We start from the raw sequence: 24,711 nt of genomic DNA on the forward strand, positions 1-24,711 counted from the left end.
ACACACACACACACACACACACACACACACACACACACACACACACACGTTTTTCTTATTCACTTGATTCTCAAGCTGATTTTGGGAGTTGGACTGGCATTGGTGATACCTTTCTTTCTCCCCTTAGTTCCCAAATGTTTTCCCCTAGAAGAGAACCCACCTGCAGAAAAGGATCTGCTAGCAGCCATTTACTATACAATATAAAATTAACCCAGCTGTTACTTTTTCCAAGAAAATTTGCCATTTAAATGTTATCACTGACTGCAGAATGAACAGCTTTTTTGAACAGTCCTAGAATAGGAAAAGAGAAGTGAAGAGAAGCCAAAAGCACTCATTGGAGAATTCATGTGATGTTTCAAGGTAAAGTTGAATCAGTTCTACAGCCCTTGGCAACAGTATATTTTTTGCTCCTCAACTGCCCAGAATTACCCAGTGGGAGGGTTTAATTAATTACATAGGACCTCCTTGGGATGTGAACCCTATTCTATTCCTGCTGCAAAAGCCCAGTTTATGGTGGAAAACATCAGCCTAACTCAAGAGAGCAGACAGGAGAACCATGAGCCTCCCAAAATAGAGGAAGAAATTTCTTTTATGAAATTTCTAAAATAAGTAAAGGAACAATCTGGGAATATGAGATGGTTCTAGAGGAGAAAATGATGAAACAAGGGATGTTGATGAGGAATGACATTCCAGGTGGAAAAACAACTAATTCATTTATTCATACATCCACTCATTTAGGAAATATTTGTGTGCCTACCATGAAACAGGCACAGCTCTAGGTAATGGAACTGTGGAGGTGAAGTTGACAGACAAGCTCATCTTCATGGAGCATACATTCCATGTGTAACATTCAATATTAGAGTGAAATTAATTCATTTGACATCAAGTGAATATTTGAATCTTTTTGTGCTGCAGAAGACAAGGTAGGAACTTCACAAAATCCAGAAGTGTCAAGAAGTGACACAAATTAATGCCATGAGCATACACCTGCTAGTTACTGCTAAGTTTCTACAGAGAATTTTCTAAAATAGTTCAACTTGCCTCATTAAATCATATGTATTTAAGCACAAGCCTGTTACAGTGAATTTGGAAGACCTGTATAAATTACAATATGTCATTTTCAGAAGATTCACATCATAGACTCAGGACAGAAAATCATTTACTTTGGTAAAGAAATACTGTAGGAAATTTAAATTGTTCATATACTTCATCACAAAAATAAATTTCTCAAAATAATGAATGTTGGTATATGCATCAAACTCAATATAACTTGGCCAAACAATGTCCTCGATCCATTTCTTCCATACCAATCCAACTTAAAAAAATAAAATAAAAAATAGCTAGAGGGGTGCCTGAGTGGCTCAGTCGGTTAAGTGTCTGCCTTGGGCTCAGGTCATGATCCCAGGGTCCTGGAGCCTGCCCAGGTCCAGGGAGCCTGCTTCTCCCTCTCCCTCTGCCCCTTTCCCTGATCATGCTCTCTCTCTCTCTCTCTCTCCCCCCCTCTCTTTTCCTCTCTCTCTCTGGTGTCTTTCTCTCAAATAAATAAAAAAATAAATAAAATCTCTTAAAAATTTTAAGAAATTAAAAAAAAATAGCCAGATCCTTGCACGGGAGCCTGTTAAAAGAAATCCACAAATGGAGTCACTTTATGCTAGACTAAGTCACCAAACCAGTAGTTAATACCTAACCTACCTGCACTATCAACCTCCCCCAGAAATGCAGTCTTAGTCAGGAAATTCCTGGTCAGCACTAATGAAGTAATTGGGCCCCCCCCCCACCCCAGGAAGATGAGGTAATCCAACTGACAAGCCCACTGTCCTTCCCACGAAGGGAAAGTGACCTTGCCTGAAGCAATCCTTTCTTTTCTTTTGCTAATAACTTCCTTGACCCATCCCCCCTTCCTATAAAAAACCTTCCATTTTGTACAATTCCTAGGGACTCTTTCCTACCTGCTAGATGGGATGTGCCCAATTCATGAATCATCGAGTAAAACCAACTGGATCTTCAAATTTATTCAGTTGAATTTTGTTTTTTAAACAAGCCTTTTCTAGATTTTGTTCTATGGCTCGAGCTATCTCTTAAGTCAGTTAATACTTTAAAACGTATGTCTTTTTCAATATAAATATTTTTAACTAATTGCTCAAAATTCACATTTTCTGAGGGCCCACTCTATAATAGGTACTGTGCTAAGCACATCTCATACCTAAAGGTTATCCAAAACATCTAAATATCCAGACATATTTCTCCAACTTGTCAGTGTAACACTACTGAAAAGAGGCTATGTCTACAAACCACCAGATTAGTATAACAGACAATGAAAGGAAGGTTAGTATTTCTATTTTTCCAATGAGGGAGCTGACACTCAGAAAGTGACTTGTTCAATGTCACATGGAACAAAAATTCAAGCATAAATTTTCAAATCTAGTTTTTTCACTAAATCATATTTCACTGCATTTAATATCAGTATTTCACAGAAACAGAACCCTCTATAGCTTCCTTTGCCAATATGCTTTTTTATAAATAAGGTCTAACTACAGTAACATTCCTATATTGTTCAGGTTCCCTAGAGCCAGAGCCTGAGACAAAAATTCAGGTACTCTTGATTTATTGGGGGAGTACTCTTTAGGAAAAAAGAGAGAGAAAGGGAAGTAGCTGAACAAGGACATGGTATCAGCTAGAGGTGAGCTACAGTCTGCCCTCACCAAGGGCTCTGAAGTGTGAATCATACCAGAGGTGGGCCCTCCTTGAGGCAGGGGAACCATGCTTTTGTATCCCTATATTAGACTGTTACTGGCTGTAGGTTTCCCTAAAGAGTGTAAGTTTCTGGGTATGGTGGCTTCCATTCAGTCAAAGGCAATTCTCTAGAAAAGGGGCAGCTCTGACCTGTTAGCAGTTAACATTCACAACAGCAGAGGGAAGGGGAGAGGGCTGTGCACTAGCCTGGTACAGTGGATCTGGGCAGGGGACTAACAGAGTCCACCATAATTAATTTATTCTTAAAGCATACCTGAAGATTGGCACCAGGCTGGTGAATACCAGCCCCATGACACATTTTTTTAACCAAGGCATTGGAGTCAGCAGTTCCATGCTGACACTGCCTTAGAATGAAGGCATATAGATGGATAGATAGAGTAGGAGAGCAGAATTTGGTACCTGAAAATATGTCTCTTTGATGAAGTATCCTTTTAGACTGATTATTAAAACAAAAACAACAACAACTGCAAACACAGGAGAAGCTCTGAAAACTGAGTAGAAGTTATTCTTTTGTAAGAAACACTGACATTTACAAGAGAAATCTCCATTTGTGAGGGAGTACAGGAAGAGGATGACAAGCCTCTACAACTCTTATCTCTACAAACTCTTATCAATGCAAAAGTGGGGACTTAAATTTGCATGACAACCTTATCTGTGTTTAAGGTGCTTTTCCTGGCAACCTCCCGTAACTGACTCCCTATTCTCAACATCTTCTTTTTGTCCTTAGCTAAAGATGGTATTTAAGGTAACTGGCTTTAGCCATTTCAAGTTACTCAGTTTTCCTGGATCACTCCTATCTCTATAGGAGATATACATGTTATTAACTTCTGTTTTTCTCCTGTTCATCTGTTGCTTGTCAATTTAACTCTTAGACCAGCCACAAGAACCTTGTTAGGTAGTAAAACTTTTGTTCCCCACAATAGATAGAGGCAATGCACCTTCTAGAATTCACAATCACAACTCAGAATTCAAGTAGATTTTAAAAGGTGCTCTGGGTAACAAATTTCATAAAATGTCAATTGCCAAAGTACAATTTGCAAGTCATCACTTGGAAGTAATTCATATTCCCTTCTTCTTCTGCCCCCCATTTTTGTAGCCCCACCCGCTCTGCTGTGATGATGAGTTCTTTTGAAACTGGCTGAGAAACTTGGAACAGTTAGCAAAACATATCCAAATCACTCTTGAGCACCACAAGTGAAAAATATATCCCAATTCTGCAATCAAGGACACTCATCATTTGCTGCTAATTTTAATACCAAGCACCTCTAATGATTAATGAATTCAATGATGCTACTACCTACAAGACACAGAAGTACCTCATCCCGCTGCACAGGAGAGAAGTCTGAAGATTAGTATCCCCAACACCTAAATGACTGTCACCACCCACAGAGATATCTCCTCTGTGCTAGTTTCTCAATTATTGTGAAACTACTACCATCAGTCTCCTGGGAGTTTGTGATTTAGCTTTGATTACCAAATTCCTGGGGCTCTGCTTTCTTATAAACTTTGCATTTTATCATACTTGAAAAAAGTATCATCAGTAAGGTAGAAATAGCAACAATTTTCTCCCCACCCATTGCCCCTTCTTGAAGAATCTCCTTCCCCCCAGATTGGCTAAGCTTGTATACTATATGGTCCTGTCCCTTACCCTAAATCTGGTAATAGGACCCCAGGGTAAACCATGCCATAGAGGAGGCTGAGTCAGTCATTTCCTCTCTCTTGAGAATCTGTGCCAAGAGCAACGTTGTTGGACACTTGAATTGTGAAGTTAGAATTAGGCTTGAGGCAGATATTGCCTTCTTTCAACACCAAAAAAAGCAAAGCAAGATATTTACATTAAAAATCATAGAAATGGAGCCCAGACACAAAGAGAAGCAAAGAGCAGATATAGCAAGGGCCCAGCAAGGTGATTCGGAAAACTCTTCTGGCTGATTTTCCAGCTCCCAGATCTCATTTCCCTCTCTTTCTCTCTCATGAAGTCTGACTTAACTTCTTGTCTTTTGATAAATCTTATTCCTTCCTATTCTTTCTTGTCTTTCTTTCTTTTTTTTTCTTTCTGTTTAGATTTATTTACTTAATCAAGAGGAAGAAAGAGAGAGAGTGCACACATGAGAGGTTGGAGGGCAGAGGGAGAAGGAGAGGCAGAGATTCCCAAGCAGACTCTAGGCTGAGTGCAGAGCCCAACACAGGGCTGGATCCCACAACCCTGAGATCATGACCTGAGCTGAAACCAAGAGTCCGACGCTCAACCAACTGAGCCACCCAGGCGCCCCCTACTTTTTCTAAGCCAGTTTGAGTGGGTTGTTTTTCCTTAACCAAATGATTTCTGTTTAATGATTTCTGATACACTGAAGAATCAGGATGGAATTTATTTTATTATTATTATTATTATTATTATTATTATTATTATTATTATTAGCTCAGCCAAAGCAAAGGGGCGAATACAGCAACAATTTGAAGAACATCTATGGTGTATCTTGTCAGAGACTGGTAACTCTCTCCCCAAGATCCACTCTCTCTCTCTCTCTCTCAGAAACAGTTTTGTTGGATGTGTCAACATGCCCAGCTAAAAACTTAATTTCCTAGCTTCTTTTGCACACAAGGGTAGCAAGGTAATACAATTATAGCCAATGGGTGTTCTACACTGGTCCCTAGAGTTTCCCAGTGGGATTAACCTGCAGTTGCCAATAGTGGTAACATTTTAAATAATGTACTCTCTCTTGCCCTACTTTTCATTCTGTTTTACTTCTCCACTCCCTTAGCACTGTTTCCTGCGATTACCTCCCAAATAAACTATAGGAATCCTTAGCTCAGAGTCTGCTCTTGGAGAACCCATATTAGACAGGAGTTAACTTCCATGAGGCCTCCCTTGACTAATGAGCGATGGAAGACAAGGGGTTACTGTTTCATCCTTTTGTCCCCTGGGTGGATAGTTCTGAGATGCATTTCATGAGGCTGCTCAGGAAGCCCCACGCGTTTACGCAAGGATCTCCCACAAGGGGGAGCAACTCTGTAATGTGCCCTTCTATTGTGTTGCCTCAGTCTGCATTTTACATCCCTGGTCTCTCGTGGCTGCTCCCTGGTATCACTTCCCAATACACTACCCTCAGAGATGCCACCTGTGACTATGGTTTTACTCTCCAGGTATCCAAACCAGGATTCTATATAACTAGGATACTTGGGCTATTTCTAAAATTCCATACTCTCTATGGGTGACTACATGGGATGGGGTGTGTGATACACATGGAATTGCACGTTCCCAGTTCTTATCCATATGGTTGACACCGCAACCATGACAGCTATACCACGGTCACTCTCTTTAATCTGATTGCCATTCTCTTATCCCTCTTACGTGTGCACCTGAATGCCAATGCTACTGTTCATATGGCCACTGTCAAAACATTATCAGACTACCTTTCTAATCATAGAATAAGTATGTCAGCATGATTTCTCGCTAACTAAACACTGAAGAAACTGTTTGATTTCTCTGCATCACATAATACCAAGCAATCTTTGCAGCTTTTAGTCTGCTTCCCAAATGAAATGCATATCCTCATTAAAAAATCCTAACTATTGGGCACCCGGATGGCATAGTCAGTTAAATGTCTGACTCTTGGTTTCAGCTTAAGTCATGATCTCAGGGTCATGAGATCAAGCCCCGCATCGGGCTCCACGCTCAGCAAGGGGTCTGCTTGCGATTCTCTCTCTCTCTCTCCCTCTGCCCCTCCTGCTCATGCTCTCTCTCTTTCTCTCAAATAAATAAATAAATCTTAAAAAAAAAATCCTAACTATTATTATGGGATACTCTTGTGCTAAGAAATTAATGCAAACTTTGAAAACAGTCATCTTGCTTCATATCAGGGACAAATAGAAAAAGTTTTAGTTTGTCTAATCTTTTTATTTCAATGAATAAAATGGATGTGTAAATGTATAAAATTCATAAGCATATGAAAATATATAAAATGCATAAAAAGGATAACCCGAAGAATGGTAAAGTTTGGAAAATCCAGAGTCTGACAAATTTCTACCAGTTGGTTTGAAAAACTCGTTGCCACCAACACTGCATGAGGTGTACTGAACAATAAATGTAAAAATGATAGTTCTAAGGAACAGAGCCACTTCACAATAACTATATTCTGCTACGTAACAGCCAGTCCCTATCTAAGTTATTTACTGAAGTTCAGCACATTCCCCTTGTAAACCAGAAGGATGGGCTAAATCTCTCCACTTTGCTATACAATGTGGTAACCACTAGCTACTTCTATGGTAAATACTAACTATTTAAATTTATTTTTTTAAGATTTATTTATTTATGAGAGGGAGGGAGTGCAAAGTGAGTGGAAGGAGAGGCAGGGAGAGAGAATCTCAAGCAGACTCCCCACTGAGCACAGAGCCCCCCCCCCCCCCCCGGGGCTTGATCCCACAACTCATGAGATCATGACCTGAGCCAAAACCAGGAGTGCGGCACTCAACCAACTGAGCCAGCCGGGTGCCCCACTATTAGCTATTTAAATTTAAATTAATTAAATATAAATAAAATTAAAAACACAGTTCTTTAGTTTCAAGTTCTCAGTAGTCACATGTAGCTAGTGACTACTGTATAGGACAGTGAAGATAAAAACCTTTCCATTATTGCAGAATATTCTTTTGGACAGTCCTAATCTACATAAATACTCAGAATCCCCTCCCATTAGGATTCATTTATTCGTTGATTCTTTAAACAACACATAATTAAACTGCACTTTTTATGAACAGAATTCTTTGAGATTATACTGGTTGACTGAGAAATTCAGTTCTTCCCAATACCTTATCCAGTACCTGGAGCTGTATTACTAACTTACCCTGCATTGCCAATGTTGTTGCAGGGCCCTCCTGGTGCTCAACCCAGCCTGTCCTAAAGGTGTCACCAAAGGTTCTTGGTCTTGTCACGAGAAAGAATTCAAGGACAGAGGCACAACACAGTGGGTGAGCAACACAAGCGGGAAAGTTTATTAAAGCAAGAATATACTCTAGAGATATGAGAGTGAGAGAAAGAGGGGGGTAGGAGAGAGGGAGCCCCCACACTGGGGGTTGTATTTCTATCTTTTATAGACAGTTGTTCACTAGAGGGTGGAACACTCATCACCTGGGGTGGGAATTCAGGGTTTCCTGCTTTTTCTTCCTAATTTGGTCAGGGGTTTCCTGTCATGGCACCTGCCATCTTGGGCCTGTCTGGTTTGATCTGGCTTTTTGTGGAGTGCTGCCAGTCTGCCTTTCCCAATAGGTGGCCATGACTTCCTCCTTGCTGGACTCCTGGTATCCTGTGTAGGATTAGGTTAGATCATAACTAACTGCCTACTCTAACAATATGAGCCACTGCCTCCATTCCATTAAGATTTTGGCCCAAGAATAGTCCCTATATTTTCATGCTTTTTATACCCAGTGAAACATTTTTTTAATCTTATCCAAGGAAAGGCAAAAGGAACTTGTGGACTCAACTAAATTCCATCATTTCAAAAACCAAGTTAGGGTTAATTTCTGAACACCAAAGTTCTCATTCATTCATCAGACAAATGGCTCCTGCAAACCTCCTGTGCAAGAAGAGAGCTAGACCAGGTCCTTGGGGGTGCAGAGACAAAGCCTCCGGGGTACAGTGGGACCAAGCCGGAGACTGTGGGACATATTCGCAATTGAGCCATGCTTTGTTTATTCTGAGAACATGGTTCTTAGAATGTTTGAAAAATGAAAGACACTTCCTCCGTTAAAACTTCCCAAGATTAGCACCAAAATCCTTTTTTCTGTTTTCTCAAGAAAAGTGGAAATATCTGGACACAATGGGTCTGTGGTCCCACTTAGCAAGAACTGGATGGTCACGAGGCAGCTGTTCCTCTAAGGAGAAATCCATGTTCAAGTATGCCAATGCCTCTTGTCACTAGTGTTGCCCCTTGTGGCTGCCTGCTTCCTGCTTCCTCACACATTATGTGCATGGTCCCCAGCAGACCTGGTTTGCATTTTGGCCCCAATGTTTACCAGCCAAATGGCCTTGGGCATGTTTCCTGTGTTCTTCAAAGGCAGGCAAACCAATATGGGGGAAGAAACTAAGTGTCTCCCAAAACAAATCAATAAAACAAAAGATTGACAATCTCAAGGATCTTTGCATTTTTACAAGCAGATGGGGATCATTTAAAGGGTGGCAGAGAATTATTGACAATCTGAAAAGGCAGGAAGCATCCATTCCTACGGCTCTTTCTAGGTATATTTCCATCATTTGCCTAGGCAACTGTGGTTCTAATTCATACAAATAAAATAAAGAGAAGATCAAATGAGATCATTTCAAAGCAAATCAAAACCATCCTTTCATTTATTCTTTTATCAAGTAGACTCAAAAAAAACCACTTAAAAAAAGTGCTTTGGATTGCACTTAGAATTTTTCTCTGCCTGCCCATCACAGAATCTACCACCTAATAGAGACAAATAAGTAGGTTCAGTCAAACCACTACCTTGGTGGATTTTTCCCTGATAGGTACAAGTTGTCTGGCTGAATGGTGGGGCTGGCCCTTCAGGTGTAATCTTGGTTCACTTACAGCTGTGGAGGGCAGACCTGCTGGCTAAGGATGGTTCTTCCCCTAGGGAGCTGGTCCCTGGGAGAGAATCAGAACTTTTCTTCCTCTCTTACTGCTAGGTTAAGTACACAGGATCATTTTCAGCACAGAAGACCTGGGTTCAAATCTCAGCTCTTCTATTATCGACTGTACACACTGAAACATTATTTGTTTTTCTAAGGCTCAGATTCTTTGCTTAAACATGGGAAAATAATGATGCATACATTCTAACAGGCTGTTAGAATTAAATGGCATAACATGCAGAAAGCACTTAGTGAAGTGCCTAGAGCTCGGTAAGTATACAATGAATGCTAACAGCTGTTATTTTAATTCACAGGGAGGCCAAGGTGGCCCAAAATAGCCATATGTAAGTCACAGGCAGAGTGCATCCATAATGTTAATGCTGTTGATAGCAAGTGTGGTCTGGAATGTGATCCAAGAAAGAGAGGAAATAAATGTCCTTGGCAGCAGGCAGCTGCTGAATTTATTTTACTTTATCGATAGGGCATTCTACAATCAAGTGCCAGATATGCCCCAGGATTCCTCAGATGGTGCAGTAACATTCTCTCCACTCTGCCTTTCCTTCAAAAGAATTATTAACGTTCCAAGAGTCTCAAACCTGAAGAAGGTATGGCATAAATTTCTATACATGAGTCACTACATACATACACATGAGCTTCACATTTCAGAAAGGTACTGAATATGGACCAGCATTTAGGAGTATCATTTAAAGAAAAATAATAATAAGTTACTTATAATAAATAAGTTTAATATCAGTAATATAAATAAAATGCAAATAGGATAGTAAATTTATATTATAAAACTATATTATAAAGAATTTATAATAATAGTAATTATTTTTGGCATTCTAAACATTACATAAATCTATTCTTATATAATAATTCAGAGAAAGGATGGCTTAGTATTTTCCTTCTACCCAAGTTAGAGTATAGCAACCTAAATAATTTCCAAATGGTGGAGTAGTACAATGACCCAGAAAGTTTAAGGCAGCAGCTCATATAAACGTCCACATGAATAGTGCCATGAGTTTGGCACTGTCAGCTATCGCTTTACAAATCCATTCTGTTCGTTACAATATTTCCAAAAGAAAATAAGAATATAAACAATCTTATTTAAAATGTGCAATTTCAATGCATAATTAAAGTACATAATCAAGATTTCACTTTCATCTATAAAATTGGAAAACATTTAAATAATAATGCCCACACTGTTGCCACCTCATTGGAGGACAATTGTTTCAAACACCTTAAAAACATATAACCTTTTGAACTAGAAATTCTATATCTAGAAATTAAGCAAATAATAACAGAAGTATACTAACCAGTTATCTTGAAGGAAGGGTTGGTTTTTGGAGGTTAAAAGTATTATAAATACACATGGGAAAAGTACATAAATTAGAAATTTAAATAATTTCCAAAGACAGGTATATACAATGTGATAATATATAGCCATAAAAATTATGGAGAAAGACATTTTATCTAGTGGCATGGAAATACATTCATGATATATTAAGGGGAACAAAGCAGGTGACAAAACCGTGCCTATTCTAAGAACCTATTTGTTATGGGTTGAATTGTGTCCACACCCTACACCCCCAACCCAAGATTCATATGTTGAAGTCCTTTCTCCTCGTACCTCAGAATGTGACCTTATTTGGGAACAGGGTCATTGCAGATGAAATATGCTAAGATGATATCAAACTGCAATTGGTGGACTGTAATGACATATGACTGGTGTCACATAAAAAGGACACAGACAATAGGAGACCACCACGTGAAGACAGAGGCTGAAACTGAGGCACTGTATCGTCTACAAGCTACGGAACACCAAACGTTGTTAGCAAACCACCAAAAACTAGGAGAGAGGCATGGAACAGATTGTCCGTTAAGGCTCTCAGAAAGAACCAACCCTATCCACACCTTTGTCTTAGACATCTAGCCTCCAGAAATATAAGACAATAAATTTCTGTTGTTTAAGCCACCCGGTTTGTGTTGCTTTGTTATGCCAGCCCTACCAAACTAACATATCATTTTTGCAGGAAAAAAAGTTACATGAACATAAACATTTGCCAAAATACCAACATTAGTTAACTCTCAGTAGAAAGACACTGGGTAATTTTTATTTACCTAATGTTTGTGATTTTAAATTAATAAATATATTACTTAGGAATAAAATGGCTTTAAATAACATGTCAAAAAAATCCACCCCAGAATACATATATACTTAGTATGTTTGGATCATGGCAGGCACAGAAGAGGCAGGGGGTCAGAAAGACATGGCTTGAAATCCTCCTTTGGTCATTTACTTACTATTTCTGTAACTTTAGGCAAGTGAACCTTATAAGGTGACTGTAAGGTATTAATGAAATTATGTATATAATGTAGGTAGCACTGACATATACAGCCTGACACCTAGCAAGAGGTCATTTCTTTATAGCCATTACAGTGAATTCCCACTATTAATGGGAGTTTTGTCCTTTTTTAAAACAAAGACGCATGTTGTTTGTTTTGGAAAACAGCTTCACAAATTCATGGCCACCTTGCCAAAGTCTGCAGGCAGCCTGGGGCTGCAATGTGTCTGGGACACTGATCTTGGACTTGACAATCCAGTCTAATCATTCTTTCCTTGCTATCCCACTCAAACTCATTTGGGTTATGTAGACCTGATCTTTATGGTCTTCAGCATGAAGAATGCATGTGTGCACGTATGAGAAAGAGAGAGAGGGGGAGAGAGAGGGAGGGAGGGAAGCAAAATATCCATGAACATCTAGAAAAAAAAAATTGCACTTGTGAATTTTCCAATTCTTTATTTCTACACATTGATGGTAAAACATATTCTGGGGGAAAGAAGGAAAGAAAATAAGTACTTATTGAATGCTTGCTATGTGTCATCACTCTTTGCATACGTTATTTCATTTCATGAACACAGTAGTTCTGCCTGCTAGTTATCATGATTTTCACTGGTATAAATATGAAAGGACCAGATAGGGTAAGTAACATGTCCAAGGTCACATAGCTGTCAGTCACAGAGCTGACAGTCAAACCCAAGTATTCTCTCTGTTACCAAATGAGGGAAATGCAGCAAATAAAGCCAGACATTAAAAGACACACACAGGGGCGCCTGGGTGGCACAGTGGTTGAGCATCTGCCTTCGGCTCAGGGTGTGATCCCAGCGTTCTGGGATCGAGCCCCACATCAGGCTCCTCCACTAACAGCCTGCTTCTTCCTCTCCCACTCCCCCTGCTTGTGTTCCCTCTCTCGCTGGCTGTCTCTCTCTGTCAAATAAATAAATAAAATATTTAAACAATAAATAAAAAAATAAAAATAAATAAAATAAAAGACACACACAAATCAGCCAGCAATTTAGCGTAACTTTAAAAGAAGAGAAAGTATAATATTTACACTTCAAATTTACCTACTGTGACTGGTAAACTTAGTGGTTTCCCCTAGAGTAGTTAGAGTTTAACACCGTTAACAATTTCACACATATTCCTTTTTTTAAACCAATGAAGTACATGTCTTTTAAGATAAATTTCAAATTCATATATAATAATTATGCTTTTGCTTTCCACTGTTTCATAAATAGAATTTGCAATGTGATTCTGGCAACAAAAGTTCTTATATAAATTCTAGTAGAGGATTATGAAACATGCAAATAAGCCTCCCCCCTTTCTTCAAACAGCTGCAGCTAGAGATGAACATTAAGAGTAACGCATCAGGCACGGCACTTACAGGAAAGATTCCCCGGATACCTGAGCTTTCGTTTTCTAGAATCAGCGATAGTCAACATTTATTGAGCTCTCTGATAGGAACTTGTATGCACGTTAGCTCATTTTATTCCAAACCACTGTGTTATGGATATTACCCCCATTTTACAGCTCAAGGAGAGGAAGGGATTCATCCAAAGTTTTTCAAGCATTAATTCATTTTTATCATGTAAACATATTTTTGATGTAGGTAAAATCCCTAGAAATTGGAAGTTCAGTAAAACTGATTTGCCCATGAACACACCCAAGTTCTCCAACTGAACCCAAGCTTGGGGCTCTAAAGCCAACACACCCTAAGTCACCATCATAATCCCTACTCATCCAGCTACCCCATTTTTCAGTTTAAGTATCTCCCAGGATCTCCATTCTCCACTCAGATCATGGGTTCATGCCTAGTAATTTCCTGGTATCACTCTTTCTTCCAATCTAACCCTTCTGCTTTCTCAATTTTTCTGGATCCCAGCTTCAGGAAGGAGCCCAGGGGGAATGCCAACTGTCTATCAGGTGTAGGCAAAACCATCAGGTGAATTAAGGGCATGAGAGCACAGCCAGGCATTCTCATGGTAGACCAGATGGATATGTGAGCACTTCTTGTTAAAGCCATAGGGGGTATGTCTTTTTATTTGGCACACAAATCCTTCAAAACAACAAATCCGAAGGATGGCAGCTCACATATACACATACACACAAAGGGCAGACGAAAATTTGTTTGCTCCTTCTGCATCCATGATGGAACCTATTTGACCTGAGTAACTTATCAGACGTCTAAAAAAGAATTTAAGTGTTCACATCTTTCTAAATATCCAGATCCTTTCTGAATTCTATAGAAATTTCATAAGCATGTTTTCACAACACATTCCTGAAGTTGAATTTCTTTACACAATAGATGAGTTGAACAAAGATTTTGTTAGAAAAGGTACACAAGATCAGCAAAATTTTCTCAGGGAATAGGAGCATTTTGAGGAGTAGAAAAGTTCCTGAGTGGGTTTGGACATTCCTAGTCATTGTGGGGGTACTAAAATTGTTTGTGTTCTGGCAGCATGAGTGAAAAAAAGACCTGAATTAGGATTGAGGAGACATGACTTTTAAGAAGGAACGATATATACTGTTCCTACTGTTTTCACTGGAGAAATCATTTAATTTTAAGAGCTGGGGGTAATGAGAGATCACTATTAATCAAAGGTAACATGGAAAAATGATTAAGATGAAGGAGTCTGGCACCCAATTGAATGGGTTCAAATTCTGGTTCTATCACTTACTAGCGGAATGACTTTAGGCAAGTAGTTTGATCTCTCCAGGCCTCAGTTTATTCATCTGTCAAAAGGAGATATTGCTTGGTCCTTCAATGGTGATTGTGAGATTAAATGAAATTATCCATGTATAGCATTTAGTAAAGTGCTTGTCTCTATGTATTAGTATCCCTATTACTTATATATATTTTGTGATCATCTCATAACGTTCTTCTAATAGATAATAATAGAAATGAAAAATGATATGGCAATAATAAATTGAGCAAACTTTTATGTTTATACTGTGCTAGAAATGTTAAATGCATTTGTCAATAACATACCATCATGTTTAACAATCTCTTCCTTAGATACAGTTAGGGAGCCTTTGTATGGACCAGATACTCCATTGGGGGTTTTGCAAATATTAAATTACTTAACCCTACTGGCAACCAAAAGACGTGACTCTTATGTGCTTCCTTTGATGGCTGTGGACCCCAAGTAGCAGCATGATTATGTAGTCAGCTCCACTTTCAATGGCTGGAAAGAAGAGCCAGTTTTCCAGCATAAGGCTCATGCCAAAGCCCCATGCTCTTTCAAGCCCCATGCTGCCTTTTTTCCCGGTGATTCTTGCTTGTCAACCAATTCCTCTCCTCCCCTTCCTCAAACAGCACCTATCACACCAGGCAAGCCAATGACTCTTTCATGAGTAAATATTCAGGACAAAAAATTTAATTGGGGTAAGAATATTAAACTAAAAAAAAGTACACATTAGTGTGTTTCTGTTTTCTACCACATGAATAAACACAAGAAATAATTAATGTAGTAGTTAGTCTTCTAACATTAAGGGCCAGTGCTCAATTAATTTACCAATATATGAATAACGATGAAGTGCATGTGGTTTGAGGGAATACATTTTCCCTCACAAATGGATTATCTAGTCACAGGCAAAACTTCATCATCCCTTTCAGGAAGAGGTGATGAACAAGATGGCACAAGCTCATGGAGCCCTGTGTGCTAAAGGGCCAAAGGTACAAACCTCCAATAACATCATCAATGTGAATCCACCAAAAGATCTCATCACAGAGAATTCCAGGAATTCTGGTCCCAGAACTCAAAGATGCAATACCTCCTCCTTGAGAAAATTGCTAGTGCTACCTTAATCAAAGATGTACTCATGAAAAAAACCATTTACTCTTCCACCAGACATGTAGACCTCTCACTGTACATGATGTGCCCATGACCGAAAGCGTTATCCCTTCCGCTCTTCCCCCGAAAGAACAATCTTAGGAGACATGTTTTGAATCTCATGATCCTTTTTATTCAGGCTACAACAGAACTAGTGGTGGGCATTTGATCCGCGGGCAGCTGATCCATAGCCTGATATGGCCTGGGGCTGATAGCTGGGTCACACTGAAAAAAATCATTAGCTAAGCCAATCACATTCTTTCTCTTAGGACATTAGATTAGAATCAGGGAAAGAATAAGCTAAAGGGGAAGAGAAAGGGAACACACAAAGAGAGCAAGCAGGACAGTGGTCAAAATGAAATAGTGGCAACACTCTTGGTAAGGCAGTTCTAGTCGCTGCCTTGAACCCAAGACAGACCTGCGCCTGTTTCAGTCCTCACTTTCATTGCTGTAAGAATTCACCTCCTTCACTGCGCAGTAGGAGTATGCCTACAACTGCCCTCTTTCCCTTAATAGGTCAGTCAGTTGATGTGAGTTACTCTCCTCCACTACCAAGAGGAAGTGCTAAACAATTATTTCTATAGGAGTCCTTCGAATTCCTCTTCACAATGAAGATCACGAAGGGGACTTTACACCACATCCAATGTGTTGCCAAAGATTCATTTTTTTCAGTCTTTTTTCTCTTTCTCTCTTCTTCCTCCCTCTTCCTTCAACTAATACTTACTGAGGACCTACTCTGTCAAGCACTGTGTTAGATACTTAGAATGTACTGAGGAACAAGACAAACAATATCCTTGTCTTCATGGAGCCTTTAGTATGTCTGGGAAGCTAAAATTCAAACAAGTCGTTAAAGAATGTGCTTGGGGAGCCAACAGGAGGCTGACCTCTGGTGGACCTGCCTACTCAGAGAGGTCCTCCCAAAAGAAGTGACATCTAAGCTGACACCTGAACGGACAAGAGGAATTTGCCAGCTAAATGGGGCTAGGTGAGAAGAGAATGGTAGTATTATATGCAGAGGAAGAGATATGTGCAAAAGTTCATCAGATCAGCAAGAAACCATCACCAGTCCTCCAAAACATCTAAGAAATGTGAAATGTGTACAGAGCAAGAAACTGGATTTCAGTATGAGAGCTAAAAGGGGTGAGGATGGACCTCCCCTAAGTTTTGATGAGGCATCAGTTTCAACTGGCAGCATCATTTTTTTCTTGTAGGTTCCAAAGAGATCAAAGAGACTGGAGCAGAGGCTTAAAGGGTGGCTGGTGGCTGGAAAGGACTCAGACACTCCAGGAGCAGAGATAAGACACTCATACTTCATGTCTCAGCCTTCACGCTAGGGCAGTTATCTTATGCTATCCAGAGTCACTTAGATTGGGAAAAAAGGCAATTCTTTATCATGACCATCATCATGATCACAATTATCTTTACTTCTGGAGGACATTTAATAGTTTACAAAGTGTCTTAGATGCTTGATATCACTTAAAATTTACAACACTGTGAGAAGTAAGGGATATTGTCCCCAATATTTATGTGAGGAAACAGGTTCTCAAAGAAAGGCTAAGCTAATAGAATGAATAAGAATAATTACAAATACAGCCAAAGTCAAATATATGACTGCAGAAGATGAAGACTCAAAGGAAAGTCATGGTCCTCTACACACATTCCTTAGGGACTATTATTTTTCTCTATTAACACATGACCCATTTCTTTTTCTTACCTGGATCAGGAAGAGGTATAAATCCTCTGGGGGAACACAGAACAAAGAATAATATCCCTACTTGAGCATGAGGGCAGGATTGTTACCCTGTTCCTACCTGGGAGACTCCCAAGTGCCAGGTGTAGCTGGGTATTAGGGTGTGGTTAGTAAGTGGCTGAGGCTGATCCTATAAGGACCTTCCATTTACAACCTGGAGAATTCAGTTGGATACATGTATGTCTTCTAAACATAAGCAATGTCTATGGATTATGATTTGAGAAAGATTAGGAGAAGTCTCTCCCTGCACCTCAACAAAAAAACTCCTGAGAACCAAGTATCCTCTCTGCGATGTTCTCTGAAATGCGGATACTCCAAGGGCAAGTCCCTGCAGAGTCACTTATGCTATGGAAAAAACAAACAAAACAAAACAAAACCACCATAGCAGTATGGTATATAGACAGAGGGGCTCCAAGAGGTACATGCAAGGTGAATACAGATTTTCTACTTCAGAATTTTGCCAAGACCCTAACTTGCAAGAGGTTGCCATAATGTTCTAAATTAAATTCTGATGGATTTTTACTTTCTCCTTTTTCATCATCCCCAGGATCACCCAAATCATTATCATAATTATCATCATCATCATTATCATCATTATCATTATCATCATCATCATCATTGGCAGCTCCACCATCTTCATCATTTGTTGAGCACTTTTTATAGCCTAGGCGCTGTGCAAAGAAGTTTACTTTCATTAAGTCATTTAATCACTATGGCAACCCTTTGAAGAAGGAACCATTATCAATACAATCTATAGATGAGAAAAATGAAGCAAGTGAAGTTAAATAACTTGTCCAAGGTCACCATGCTAGTGAAGAATAAAATCAGAATTCAAATCCATAAGTAATACATTTCACTTTGTTTCTGTATTTGTGGGGCCAAACACCAACTGTCTTAATAAACTTGGAAATGCATTAAGTGATGAATCCATTAGCATACTGGGAAGTTGCTCTTTTATGAAAAGTGTATTTATTGATTTATATTCCAATTGCATATGATTTTTGTCACTAATTGAGAGGCTAGAAAGTTATAATTATATCCACATTAATGTAGCTTTGAAATTACATCAGACCCTCAATGACAGATTGCTGCTCATAATTTAAATAACTTGTATGTTAGAATTCCCTGTCTTGTTTATACTTAGGGGAAAAAAAAAGAGTTGTCTGACTCATGCACACAGATTTTTTTAAGAAAATAAAAAAAAGAAGACCATAAAATGAGATTAAATTATTGGCTCAATAATCATAGTCTTTTTCTACATATTTTAAATGAAAAGATACTAATTTTTAATTAGAACCAGCTCTACCTTGGCTAATTAAAAACGAACAGAAAATAAAACAATATAAAAGACAAACATAAAAGACTTGTGTTATGTTCATCTCTAAATGCAAACACTCCTTGGCATTTTCAGAAAAGGTTTCAAAAATATATCTTAGTGGGTGAGATAAATACTGCAAAATAAGATAGTATCTGCCTTTTAACATTTCTTTGAGGATTAAGGATAAGGTACAGCAGGTGCCTGCCACATTGAAGAAAGCAAAAAAAGTATACCATTTAAGAGAAGACGGTTTGGAGTGAGAGTGCTCAAATCTTGGCTTTGCCATTTCCTACAATTTTGTTCTTGATGAGTTAGTTAACACCCCCGAGCTTCGTGGTGAAATGGAAATGTTAGTCATATAGATTTGACATGATGATGTATTGAAAGCACTGAAATACAGTCCCTCATATGAAACTTGCATGAGAAAGGTAGCTCTTCTTACTTTCCTCATTAAAGGTTTGAAATGGTGATATATTAATTATGTTATTGCTTCATTTTGTTATTATCAATAACAGGATTATAAATGCTATTAATATCAGGTAAGCAGAATGATGTTTGTTTGAAAAACATAGTTCAGAATTTAGATTCAGGGATGAAGATTATGCAAAGCAGGTGCCTTCATTTAAATAAAGTAGCAGCCCTACAACCCATATATCAGACGCATTGCATCTCTGGATTAGCTGATCTCATTTGGGAAGGCAGAATGGAAATGTGAAGTCCGGGGTTGCTGCAGAAATGGTATAGCAAAATTTGAGATGGATGTCAAAGAATAAGAATTGGAGGAATCAGGCAACTTGACCTAGCAGTTATTTCTAGAATGATGGAATCTGGACCTGCAGCATCAAGTTATGAGAGGACTATGCCAAGTATCATTTGCAGAGTTGAAGTCCTTTTGATGCACTTACAACTGCACCAATTCTGGTCCTGGGTGATATAGATGTGTTGGGGTCCCCACATTCCATTACACATAAATCCACAAGCGTATATTCACAGCCTTGAAATATAGAGAGAAGAAAGAATGTGCTGACAATATTTTTAAAAAGGAAAAAAAAAAAAAGAAGAAGAAGAAGACTGAAGTCCTCCTACTGGCAAAGAATTGAAGTAGCAAAATAAGTGATCAGTGGACGCTACCAACTTAGTATTTCAGAGTAAGTCTAAGAAATAAGGTAAATTTAATTTTTTTAAACATTTCCAAAGGACATTTTAAGAGATTTGCTGGATCTATTCTATCATCAGGGAATAAATAAAACAGACCACTGGAATCAGTGCTATGTATTAAACTTGGGGTTTGACTCAAAAGATAGCGAGAAGTCCCTGACCTCATTTAAGTAGAGATTAAGAATTGGGAGTTTTGCCTCAAGGTCTTTGAAATTAGCTAAAGCTTTTCCCTGAAGGCTTGACTTCTATACGTTAAACTTTCAATATGCTGCATCCATGAGCCTTTCCTAAGCAAAGAGCACATAAATACAGTGCATTTTACCCCTAAGGCTATAAATCCAAAAGCAGAGGATATCTTTAGAAGTAATACCACTTCGTATGGTCAATCCATAGGAAATCATTCAAAATATGAGTTCTTTTTTAAAAATTACTCATGTGCACAACTGTGGACAAATGATATACCTATGATTCTTCCTGCATACCACAGCTTTCCTTTACCCTCTCCTCTCCCCACTGCACCTCAAATCACACCCTTTGGAAGAAATCAATTTTAACAGTATAGTGGTATACATTTGTTTTTCTCTATGTTCAGACAAATCTCTCTCTCTCTCTCTCACACACACACTATATTTTCCTTTTTCTATTAAAAAAAATTTTTTTTTAATTTACTTACCTGAGAGAGGATGTGCTCGAGTGCACGCACATGTGCAAGCACAAGGGGGTGGGGAGGGGCAGAGGGAGAGGAAGAGAGAGAGAGAGAAAAGTGGAGTCCCCCGCTGAGAGCAGAGCACTATGTGGGGCTCAATCTCACAACCCTGAGATCATGACCTGAGCCAAAATCAAGAGTCTGATGCTTAACCTACTGAGCCACCCAGGCACCACCCACCTTTTCTATTTTTACAAAAATGGTATTATGATCTATATATGTTAGCTTGAAATCTGAATGAATAAATTGTTGATTGAAAGAATGAAAGCCACCCTTTTCCATTTAACAACTTATCAAATACTAAGAATGAAACCCATTTTTTTGCACCTGACAATTTTATCAAAGACGATTATATATACTGACCTCCAGGTCAATGCATATTAATTTAACTCATTCTTTTTAATGGCAGTATAATATTTCACAACATGTATGAATCATATAGTGACAATTTTCCTATTAATGGACTTACTAATTGTTTGCAGTTATTTCCTCTACAAATGATGTTGCAGTCAATATCCTTGAACATATATCTCTACACACACTTTTATTTCTACAGCATAAATACTGAAAAACAAAAGGATTATGGTTCAAAGACTTTAAAGAGTACCAATTTAAAACTGCTGTCCATAGAAAAGGAGAAAGTGGGGTATTACTAGTGCTCTGTCATGATCAATTTACAACTTTTGCTAATCACTTACTGTTTACCAAGCACTATGAGAGGCACTAGTGGGGAACACAGAGAGGAATAGAACAAATTTCCTGCTAAAAGATCAATCTCTCATTGTCACCATCTCCTACAGAAAAGATGCCTCAGATTGGCTGCTCACACCAATGCATACATGTAACATATATTTTCCTTCCCTCTCTCCGCTTTGTTAAACTTTCTCAGTAACTGATCTTCTTCTATCTCTCTGCTCTCATTTCTCTATCTTAGCTCTTTTAAAAGGTAGATCAACCAACTTAAATGACTTTTTAAGTTTTTGTTTGTCCCTTATTCAGATTCTCTTCCATAAATGAAAAGCTAATCACTGATTTGCAAGCAAAAGCTCTTCCACCTTAGAACTTCAGAGGCTAGAAGAGAGAAAAGACTATAAATATTTTAGTTTTAATAAATGTTCTGCTATTCCTCTCCCTCTCCACCTCTCTCCTTCTCTCCCCCCATACGCATCAAAAAAAAAAAAAAACTATAATGCAGTATGATAAACTCTCATGAATAAAATGTGATGGAAGCCCAAAGAATGGGGTGAATCATTCCACTTTGGATAGAGAAAGGGGAAAGGAATAAATAGGAGAGAAATCTTCAGGGAGGTAATACTTAAATTGAGGTTAAAAGACTAACACTTATTCTAGGCTTAGGGTGTGAGTATGAAGAGAACTAGCAAGAGCTTGAAGGTAAAAAGTGCTTTTGAGTTTTGGAGGGAATCTGGATAGCTTAGGGTGGTGGTCCTCCAACTTTAAAGTGCAGAGGAATTATTTAGGGAGCTTGTTTAAAATGCAGATTCCCAATATTTTGAGTTGATGTCCAGAAATGTGCATTTTAAACAAATTCATCCAGGTTTACTATACTTTGAAATATGCCAATGGAGGCTGTGCGGTGAGTCGTGGCATGAAGTAATGTTGTCACAGGACTGAAAAGAATACAAATTAACATGTCAGGTAAGGGACAATGTGAGACAATAAGAGATATCACAAAATGATGTCAACTCTTTGAATTTTGTTTTGAGAGACAATGGCTTGGCAATGGAGCTATCACTTTGATCAAAAACCTCTGCTCTTCCACAGGGAATGTTTACCGAGTGGCTGAACGAATGAATGCTGGCAGAATTCTGAGAAAGCCGACTGGAAGTTTCACGGACTGTGAGCACTGCTTGCTTTGTTTAACCTGGCTGTAAGGAAAACTGTTTTAGAATGGCCATCCCAGAACAAGGTTCAAGCCTTCCAAGTGCTGCCCTGATGTATGCCAAATTGATATATTTGTGCATTTTTATGCAGGTCCACAAACAAGGCAAATGTGATTACCCTGTGGATCATCCACGTCAACACGCACCACAGTTGTGTAGCCAAAGCCAGACATTAGCCCTTGGAGCTAAGATCTGGGAGGACAGAGCATGCTCTTACATAATTTCCCAGCTAGTCAGTGGTAGGGCCTGTGATTAATGCTACATGACGGGCTTTGAACTTTCTGTTCAGATAGGTCTGCTTGCCCCTCACTGCTCCTAGCAAGAGGGAATGTGCGACCTGCAGATTTCACTCTGAATAACCATCATCTAAGCCAACACTAACGTTGCTCTGTGGCCCTTTGAGTGACTGCTTCTGTGCCTCACTCCTTGTCAATAGGTTGCCAGAGGACTGACAGCGTGTTTCTGTTTTGTTTTGTTTTTTCTTTAAGGGGGACAAAACAGAAGAGTAATAAAACTTCGGAGAGCCCAGTGGCTAAAGAGAGCTAAGCAAAGAAGACTGGGGGTTGGGGGGAGGGTCTTCTGGAAAAATCATTAGAACCCTCGAGGAGTGGCCAGGGTAGAGAAATTATAACAGGGAAGGAAAGAATCCTGCTCTCCCCACCAACAGCATTCGAAGCCTCGAAACGCCTCGGTGGAGCTCCCGCAGGGCAGTGGACCACAGCGCTTTCAGCATCCCAGTCCCGGCAGGTTAAGAGCTGTCCCATGCTGATCAACTTTCGAGCTTGGCCAAGTGGAGGCCTTCCCTCCTCTCCAGCCTTCACCTTCCCCGCACATACACACACCCGCCCCCCGCAGAAGTGCAGGTGAGGCCGAGAGCCCAGCCGCGGCTCCTCCATCTGCTGCGCTCCCCACCTCCCCATCTCCCGGGGAGGCTCCTGACAGCAGCCCCTGCTGGTGTGCCGGCGGGAGGTGAGACGACACCTCGGAGGGCTTGCAAAAGCCCGTCCACACTCCCGACCCAAGCGCGGTCGCTCCAGCCCGTCCCCGCCAGCCCGGAGCGGCACCTTCGGAGTGAGGAGGTCTCGAGCACTGGGGGCCGAACTCCGGGCCCGCGGCGGCTGCGAGCGGAGGCGCCCCTCCCGACCTCTCCTCACCAGACGGCTCGCTGCCCGTCTCCCCACCCCGCACACAGCCCGCACTCACCAGTTCCAGGGCTCGCAGGAAGGCAAGGGGCTCCTTCAGCGCCCGGAACGTGCCCGCGGAGGCCAGCTTTGGACGGGCGAGACCGGAGAGAGAGAGAAAGAGAGCGTGAGGCAGGGGCTGCGGCGCCTCTCCGGACCGCGGGGCCCCCAGCTCCCGCCGCCCTGCCCAGGTCCGCCCTACCTGACTCACGGGGTCCATCGCTCGCCCGCGCGCCGTCTTCCCCCTTTCGGATGAAGTTCGGGGGGCGCCGCCGCGTCGTCCTTGGGGCCAGAAGCCCGCTTCGGGATGCGCCGGAGGGGCGAGGCCCGGGGCGGGCAAGAGCCGGCGGGGGCCGGGGAGAACGGGGCCCGCGCTGGGTGGCTAACGCTCGGCTGGCCGTGCGCTCCGCGAAGCCTGCGCTCCGGGGCGGCGAGCTGAGGCAGCCGGGCGGCGAGGAGGGGGCGGGGAGGGGGAAAGGCGGTGGGAGGGGGAGCGCCCGGGGAGGGCTGCCATTGGCCAGCTGCAGCCGGGAGGGGCGGGCGAGGCCGAGCGCCAGACTCCGGGCAGCCTCAGCCTCGCGCGCGCCCGTGCCCACGGGCTCCGCGGAAACTTCGGGGCTGGAGGGCGGGGAAAGCCGCCCGGTTCCGTCCGCAACGTGGTTTCCTGACTGAAGAAGGGGTTGCAGGTAAGAGAAGGGCACCCTCCCCTTACCTGGGGACATGTGTGAGGTCCGGTGACTTCCGAACACCCAAGCAAGCCTGTTGACTCGTTGGTTCCCGCACGCCTTCAGGGACCGCCCTCGGCGCGGCCAGGCGGCGCCAGGTGCGAGGGTGCGTCCGAGAATGGGGTAACGCGGCGTCTTGCCCCAGCACCAGGAGAGGATCCGGACCGACGGACGTGGCTAGAGGGGAGAGAGGACAACAGAGTCATTTTGAATATGGGCCTGTGTTCCAGACGGGTAATTCTCGGGGTCACTGTGTGAGGTCAAACCAGTTATCATGACCCCGTTGAAGGTAAAAAAGAGACTCACAGAGGCTGATTTAGCCAAGGTATAAATAACACAGCTCATGAGGGGTCAAACAGGGGTTGAAATACAAGTTCCTCTATCACTCATGCTTTTCCACTGAGATCCTTTGCCAAAGAAATAACCCCCAAATGAA

The 24,711-nt window shown here is 40.9% G+C and overlaps 1 protein-coding gene across 1 annotated transcript in view; it reads right to left on the reverse strand.

Moving 5' to 3' along the window:
- The window catches only part of SYNPR (synaptoporin), a 296,784-nt gene extending 272,873 nt beyond the window's left edge, over positions 1-23,911 (reverse strand). Inside the window, exons 1-2 of the mRNA XM_040628595.1 lie at positions 23,753-23,911; positions 23,573-23,638 (exon numbers count right to left, since the gene is read on the reverse strand). Of these exons, the coding sequence (XP_040484529.1) occupies positions 23,573-23,638; positions 23,753-23,770 (84 nt within the window). The 5' untranslated portion in view covers positions 23,771-23,911. The remainder of the gene's footprint in view (positions 1-23,572; positions 23,639-23,752) is intronic.
- Between the last annotated feature and the right edge of the window lie 800 nt (positions 23,912-24,711).

Source organism: Ursus maritimus, unplaced genomic scaffold, assembly GCF_017311325.1.
Source record: "Ursus maritimus isolate PB19 unplaced genomic scaffold, ASM1731132v1 scaffold_14, whole genome shotgun sequence".
Taxonomy (NCBI): domain Eukaryota; kingdom Metazoa; phylum Chordata; class Mammalia; order Carnivora; family Ursidae; genus Ursus; species Ursus maritimus.